Source organism: Pelodiscus sinensis, chromosome 17 (genome assembly GCF_052426305.1).
Source record: "Pelodiscus sinensis isolate ZL-2025 chromosome 17, ASM5242630v1, whole genome shotgun sequence".
NCBI classification, from domain to species: domain Eukaryota; kingdom Metazoa; phylum Chordata; order Testudines; family Trionychidae; genus Pelodiscus; species Pelodiscus sinensis.
The window spans coordinates 36,087,501-36,095,000 of record NC_143068.1 but is presented as its reverse complement, the minus strand read 5'-3'; the positions used below and the strand labels follow the sequence as shown (position 1 = coordinate 36,095,000).

General features: G+C 76.8%; 1 protein-coding gene across 2 annotated transcripts in view; it reads right to left on the bottom strand.

Moving 5' to 3' along the window:
- Positions 1–7,500, bottom strand: part of SLC12A5 (solute carrier family 12 member 5) — a 120,487-nt gene that overhangs the window by 29,773 nt on the left and 83,214 nt on the right. For both annotated transcript variants that reach the window (XM_089769796.1, XM_089769797.1), the window contains exons 13-16: positions 5,920–6,038; positions 3,975–4,073; positions 1,775–1,894; positions 846–950 (exon numbers count right to left, since the gene is read on the bottom strand). In XM_089769796.1, coding sequence (XP_089625922.1) covers positions 846–950; positions 1,775–1,894; positions 3,975–4,073; positions 5,920–6,038 — 443 coding nt within the window. The remainder of the gene's footprint in view (positions 1–845; positions 951–1,774; positions 1,895–3,974; positions 4,074–5,919; positions 6,039–7,500) is intronic.

Below are 7,500 nucleotides of genomic sequence, written 5' to 3'. Positions count from 1 at the left end.
ACGCGCACGGCCCCGATCCCGCACACGCGCACGGCCCCGATCCTGCACGTACACACGGCCCCGATCCTGCACACGCACACGGCCCCGATCCCGCACGCGCACACGACCCCGATCCTGCACGCGCACACAGCCCCGATCCCGCACACGCGCACACGGCCCCGATCCCGCACACGCGCACGGCCCCGATCCTGCACGTGCACACGGCCCCGATCCCGCACGTGCACACGACCCCGATCCCGCACGCGCACACGGCCCCGATCCTGCACGTACGCACGGCCCCGATCCTGCACGTACACACGGCCCCGATCCTGCACGCGCACACGGCCCCGATCCTGCACACACACGGCCCCGATCCTGCACGCGCACACGGCCCCGATCCCGCACGCGCACACGGCCCCGATCCTGCACACGCACACGGCCCCAATCCCGCACGTGCACACGGCCCCGATCCCGCACGTGCACATGGCCCCGATCCTGCACGCACACACGGCCCCAATCCCGCACGTGCACACGGCCCCGATCCCGCACACGCACACAGCCCCGATCTTGCACGCGCACACGGCCCCGATCCCGCACACGCATGGCCCCGATCCCGCACACGCACGGCCCCGATCCCGCACACGCATGGCCCCGATCCTGCACATGCACGGCCCAGATCCCGCACGCGCACATGGCCCCGATCCCACCCCCGGACACTCCTGCAGGCCTCCCACCCTACCCGCCCTGCCCCAGCCTCCGCCCCCAGAGCCAAAGCGCTGCCCCCCGCACCCTGACTCCCAGAGCCAGGCAGCATGGCTCTCCCCCGGCTGCGTCCTGCCTCCTGCCCCCACCTGCCCTGCACTCACCGCCAGTTCTTGGTGTGCGGGGGCCCCTCCTCCAGCCGGAGCAGAGCGTAGCGAGCCGCGCTGAGCGAGAGCCCTCGGATCCCGTCGCCCCACTCCTTCTCCGCTCTGCGGGGGCAGGGAGCTCAGCCCTGGGGCAGCCCGTGGGCAGGGCCTGGGGGGCCCAGCGGGAGCAGCAAGCACTGGCGGGCACGAGCACCGTGCCGGGGCGCACTGGGAAGGGGGGGCCGCCCCTGCCCGTCACCCACGCGGCCAGCGCGGCAGCCCCGGGCGGGGGGCAGGGGACCTGCCGGGGAGCCCAGAGCCCGTCGCAGAGAACGTGGCTCTTTGCAGCCCAGGCGCCCGCGTTCCCCAGCCGGAAAGAGCTCAGTGGGCACCGGCCAGGCGGGCAGCCAGGCCCCATTCACTCCCTGCCGGGTGCTGCTGACTCGCCCCCACTGGGCACTGCCGACCCCCCCGCCGGGCACTGCCGAGCCCCCCGTCGGGCGCTGCCGACCCCCCCGCCGGGCGCTGCCGAGCCCCCCGTCGGGCGCTGCCGACCCCCCCGCCGGGCGCTGCCGAGCCCCCCGCCGGGCGCTGCCGATCCCCCCCGCCGGGCGCTGCCGAGCCCCCCGCCGGGCGCTGCCGATCCCCCCCGCCGGGCGCTGCCAATCCCCCCCCCCCCCCGTCGGGCACTGCCGACCCCCCACTGGGTGCTGCCAACCCCCCCCCCACCGGGTGCTGCCGACCCCCCCGCCGGGCACTGCCGATCCCCCCGCTGGGCGCTGCCGACCCCCCCCGCCGAGCACTGCCGACCCCCCCACTGGGCACTGCCGACCCCCCCGCTGGGCGCTGCCGACCCCCCCCACTGGGCACTGCCGACCCCTCCGCCGGGCGCTGCCGACCCCCCCCACTGGGCACTGCCGACCCCCCCGCCGGGCGCTGCGACTCACCCCCGGTATTCGATGTACTTGTAGATGAGGCTGGCGATCAGCATGGCCACGAGCGCGTAGTACCAGGAGCAGATGAACATCAGGGCCAGGCAGAGGCTCATGCCCAGGAATGACAGCGTCCTGGGGGCAAGCGGAGCTCTCAGCCCAGCCCAGCGCTCGCCCCCCCAGCGCCCCTCCCCAGCCAGGCCGGGTCTGGCCATGGACCCGGGAGCCGGGCTAAGAGCAGCCCCGGTAGCGTCTGTGCAGGCCGGGCGAGCCAGCCCCTCCCTAGCCCCGGCCGTGCCGGCCTCCCCACGGCGCGTAGGCGCTGAGCGAGCAGGGCCCAGGACCCCCCAGTGGGCCAGGCCGGCACTCGGGGCTCCCAGCTGGGCCCGGGGCCAGTACCCCCAGTGGGCCAGGCCGGCACTCGGGCAGCAGCCGGGCCCGGGGCCAGTACCCCCAGTGGGCCAGGCCGGCACTCGGGCAGCAGCCGGGTTTGGGGCCAGTACCCCCAGTGGGCCAGGCCGGCACTCGGGGCTCCCAGCTGGGCCCGGGGCCAGGACCCCCCAGTGGGCCAGGCCGGCACTCGGGGCTCCCAGCCGGGTTTGGGGCCAGTACCCCCAGTGGGCCAGGCCGGCACTCGGGGCTCCCAGCCGGGTTTGGGGCCAGTACCCCCAGTGGGCCAGGCCGGCACTCGGGGCTCCCAGCTGGGCCCGGGGCCAGGACCCCCCAGTGGGCCAGGCCGGCACTCGGGGCTCCCAGCCGGGCCCGGGGCCAGTACCCCCCAGTGGGCCAGGCCGGCACTCAGGCAGCAGCCGGGTTTGGGGCCAGTACCCCCAGTGGGCCAGGCCGGCACTCGGGGCTCCCAGCCGGGCCCGGGGCCAGTACCCCCCAGTGGGCCAGGCCGGCACTCGGGGCTCCCAGCCGGGCCCGGGGCCAGTACCCCCCAGTGGGCCAGGCCGGCACTCGGGGCTCCCAGCCGGGCCCGGGGCCGGTACCCCCAGTGGGCCAGGCCGGCACTCGGGGCTCCCAGCCGGGCCCGGGGCCAGTACCCCCAGTGGGCCAGGCCGGCACTCGGGGCTCCCAGCCGGGTTTGGGGCCAGTACCCCCAGTGGGCCAGGCCGGCACTCGGGCAGCAGCCGGGCCCGGGGCCAGTACCCCCCAGTGGGCCAGGCCGGCACTCGGGGCTCCCAGCCGGGTTTGGGGCCAGTACCCCCCAGTGGGCCAGGCCGGCACTCGGGGCTCCCAGCCGGGTTTGGGGCCAGTACCCCCCAGTGGGCCAGGCCGGCACTCGGGGCTCCCAGCCGGGTTTGGGGCCAGTACCCCCAGTGGGCCAGGCCGGCACTCGGGCAGCAGCCGGGCCCGGGGCCAGTACCCCCAGTGGGCCAGGCCGGCACTCGGGGCTCCCAGCTGGGCCCGGGGCCAGTACCCCCAGTGGGCCAGGCCGGCACTCGGGGCTCCCAGCTGGGCCCGGGGCCAGTACCCCCAGTGGGCCAGGCCGGCACTCGGGCAGCAGCCGGGCCCGGGGCCAGTACCCCCAGTGGGCCAGGCCGGCACTCGGGCAGCAGCCGGGCCCGGGGCCAGTACCCACCAGTGGGCCAGGCCGGCACTCGGGCAGCAGCCGGGCCCGGGGCCAGTACCCCCAGTGGGCCAGGCCGGCACTCGGGCAGCAGCCGGGCCCGGGGCCAGTACCCCCAGTGGGCCAGGCCGGCACTCGGGCAGCAGCCGGGCCCGGGCCCAGTACCCCCAGTGGGCCAGGCCGGCACTCGGGGCTCCCAGCTGGGCCCGGGGCCAGTACCCCCAGTGGGCCAGGCCGGCACTCGGGCAGCAGCCGGGCCCGGGGCCAGTACCCCCACTGGGCCAGGCCGGCACTCGGGCAGCAGCCGGGCCCGGGGCCAGTACCCCCAGTGGGCCAGGCCGGCACTCGGGCAGCAGCCGGGCCCGGGGCCAGTACCCCCCAGTGGGCCAGGCCGGCACTCGGGCAGCAGCCGGGTTTGGGGCCGGTACCACCAGTGGGCCAGGCCGGCACTCGGGCAGCAGCCGGGCCCGGGGCCGGTACCCCCAGTGGGCCAGGCCGGCACTCGGGCAGCAGCCGGGCCCGGGGCCAGTACCCCCCAGTGGGCCAGGCCGGCACTCGGGCAGCAGCCGGGCCCGGGGCCAGTACCCACCAGTGGGCCAGGCCGGCACTCGGGCAGCAGCCGGGCCCGGGGCCGGTACCCACCAGTGGTAGTAGCGGAAGCGGGGCCGCCAGTTGGGCGTCCTCAGCAGCGTCTGCACCGCGCAGGCCAGGTTGACAAACATGTAGCACATCAGGAAGAACCTGCGGGAGAGCAGAGCGGGCCTGAGCCAGGCCCCCGGGAGCCCCCCGCCCGCCCCTGGCCGCCCGGGGGCCACGGGGTCCAGGGCAGCCCTGCCAGGCCGGCGGGGGAGCCCAGTGCGACGTAGTGGGGGGTGCTGTAGTGTGTGAGGGGGGTGTGCCTCAGTTTACCTCCCCCCTCAGCTCTCTCTGCATGGGGGGGGGCAGGACTCCCTGGGGCAGGGGGGCAGAGTCTCACACCTGGGGACCAGGGCCAGAGATTCCCCTTGGCTCTGGGAGCCGGACAGTGCGGGAGGCGGAGCCGCCTGGGGGCTCAGGGCCCAGTGGCTGGGGGAAGCCTGCAGGGAGCAGACTAAGGCCAGGACAGGGGGGCTCAGGGGCCTGTGGACCCCCCCCCCCAAGAGGACTAAGGCTCTGCCCTGGCTCCTGTGTCCCATGGAGCCTGCGCTGGATCTCGGAGAAGCAAGAAACCTGCCACTCTCCCGGCCGGCGGAGTCGCATCCGGCTGTGGACAGGGGTTCATGGCTCCCCAATGCACCGTCACACCCTGGCCGGGTGGGGGACCCTGGCCGGGTGGGGGGAGCCCTGGCCAGGATGGGGGTGCCCTGGCTGGGGTGGGGGTGCCCTGGCCGGGTGGGGGGAGCCTGGCTGGGGTGGGGGTGCCCTGGCCAGGGTGGGGGAGCCCTGGCCGGGTGGAGGGAGCCTGGCTGGGGTGGGGGTGCCCTGGCCAGGATGGGGGTGCCCTGGCCGGGTGGGGGGAGCCTGGCCGGGGTGGGGGTGCCCTGGCCGGGTGGGGGGAGCCTGGCTGGGGTGGGGGTGCCCTGGCTGGGGTGGGGGACCCTGGCCGGGGTGGGGGGAGCCTGGCTGGGGTGGGGGAGCCCTGGCCAGGATAGGGGTGCCCTGGCCGGGGTGGGGGGAGCCTGGCCGTGGTACCCTGGTCGGGGTGGGGGTGCCCTGGCCGGGGTGGGGGGAGCCTGGCTGGGGTGGGGGTGCCCTGGCCGGGTGGGGGGAGCCTGGCTGGGGTGGGGGTGCCCTGGCCAGGTTGGGGGACCCTGGCCGGGTGGGGGGAGCCTGGCTCGGGTGGGGGTGCCCTGGCCGGGTGGGGGGAGCCTGGCTGGGGTGGGGGTGCCCTGGCCAGGTTGGGGGACCCTGGCCAGGTGGGGGTGCCCTGGCTGGGGTGGGGGGAGCCTGGCTGGGGTGGGGGTGCCCTGGCTGGGGTGTGGGAGCCCTGGCCAGGTTGGGGGACCCTGGCCGGGTGGGGGTGCCCTGGCTGGGGTGGGGGTGCCCTGGCCGGGTAGGGGGAGCCTGGCTGCGGTGTGGGAGCCCTGGCCAGGTTGGGGGACCCTGGCCGGGTGGGGGTGCCCTGGCCGGGTAGGGGGAGCCTGGCTGCGGTGGGGGTGCCCTGGCTGGGGTGTGGGAGCCCTGGCCAGGTTGGGGGAGCCCTGGCCGGGTGGGGGTGCCCTGGCCAGGTTGGGGGACCCTGGCCGGGTGGGGGTGCCCTGGCCAGGTTGGGGGACCCTGGCCGGGTGGGGGTGCCCTGGCCGGGTAGGGGGAGCTTGGCTGCGGTGGGGGTGCCCTGGCCAGGTTGGGGGACCCTGGCCGGGTGGGGGTGCCCTGGCTGGGTGGGGGAGCCCTGGCCGGGTAGGGGGAGCTTGGCTGCGGTGGGGGTGCCCTGGCCAGGTTGGGGGACCCTGGCCGGGTGGGGGTGCCCTGGCCAGGATGGGGGTGCCCTGGCCGGGTGGGGGTGCCCTGGCCAGGTTGGGGGACCCTGGCCGGGTGGGGGTGCCCTGGCTGGGTGGGGGAGCCCTGGCCGGCCAGTCCCGGGGCACAGCCAGAGCGCGCTGCCTACATGGAGAGGATGGGGGCAACCTCGTCGAGGGAGGCGATGAGGATCCCGATCTCGCAGATGCAGGCGGTGAGGAGCAGCGCCCAGGTGGGCTCCCCGTTGGCTTTGCCGTGGCCGAAGACCTGGGCAGAGAGCGGGAGACGAGCGTTAGGGTGCCCGGGCCCTGCCCACTTCCATCCGGCGCCCCGCAGGCCCTAGCATGGGGCAGGCACCCCACTGGCGGGGGCTGCACCATAGCCAAGGGGACAGAAGCCCCCAGGGCACAGAATCGGAGGCAGAGCCTGGGGGGTGCCATGGGGGGCTGAGCCGTGGGGGGGGAGCAGGTTCCATGGGCGGAGGGGGGTTGAGGCAGAGCCAGGGGGTCAGGCGCCGTGGGGGGCAGGCTGGCACCACACAGTTCTGATGCCCATCGGCTGCAGTGCTGCTGGGCCCTCCTGGGGAGACCAGGCCGTGGGGCAGCACCTGCCCTGCCGGGGGAGCAAGTGGCCCAGGTCTGGGGGGGCAGAGGGGGAAGGGAGCTGAGCACAGGCGGCTCCAGGCGGCTCAGGAGGCTCCGGGCTCTCCTGCCCCTGCCCCACCACGCCCCAGTCTGCCCCTGCCCCTGCCCCACTGCGCCCGGCCTGCCCCTGCCCCACTGCGCCCGGCCTGCCCCTGCCCCACTGCGCCCCAGTCTGCCCCTGCCCCACTGCGCCCGGTCTGCCCCTGCCCCACCACGCCCGGCCTGCCCCTGCCCCACCACGCCCCAGTCTGCCCCTGCCCCTGCCCCACCACGCCCCAGTCTGCCCCTGCCCCTGCCCCTGCCCCACTGCGCCCGGCCTGCCCCTGCCCCACCACGCCCCAGTCTGCCCCTGCCCCTGCCCCACCACGCCCGGCCTGCCCCTGCCCCACCACGCCCCAGTCTGCCCCTGCCCCTGCCCCACCACGCCCGGCCTGCCCCTGCCCCACCACGCCCCAGTCTGCCCCTGCCCCTGCCCCACCACGCCTGGCCTGCCCCTGCCCCACCACGCCCCAGTCTGCCCCTGCCCCTGCCCCACCACGCCCCGGCCTGCCCCTGCCCCACCACGCCCGGCCTGCCCCTGCCCCACCACGCCCCGGGCTGCCCCTGCCCCACAGAGACCCAGGCTGCCCCTGCCCCGTCCCTGAGCCCAGCGGGTGTGTCGTGCAGGGAGCGCGGGGCCCGTCTGCCCGCAATACTCAGCCAAGGCCGCTCGGAACCGGCTGGCGGGGCGAGGAGCCAGGTTAAAATTAGCCGGCGCTGCCCGGGGGAGCTGTCGCTTCGCTTTGCAGACAGGAGGCTCGGGGACGGCATCTCCAGCGGGCAGATGGAATCTTAGCGGGCACAAGCCGCCCTTCCCAGCCTGCCCCTCTCCCGCCCCCCACGCCCCCCGGCCGGCGCTGCTCTCCGCCTCCGCAGCCACAGGGCCCGTGGGCAGCGTGGGCAGCGTGGCCGGCCCTGTGGGCAGCATGGGCAGCGTGGCCGGCCCTGTGGGCAGCGTGGGCAGCGTGGCTGGCCCTGTGGGCAGCGTGGGCAGCGTGGCTGGCCCTGTGGGCAGCGTGGGCAGCGTGGCCGGCCCTGTGGGCAGC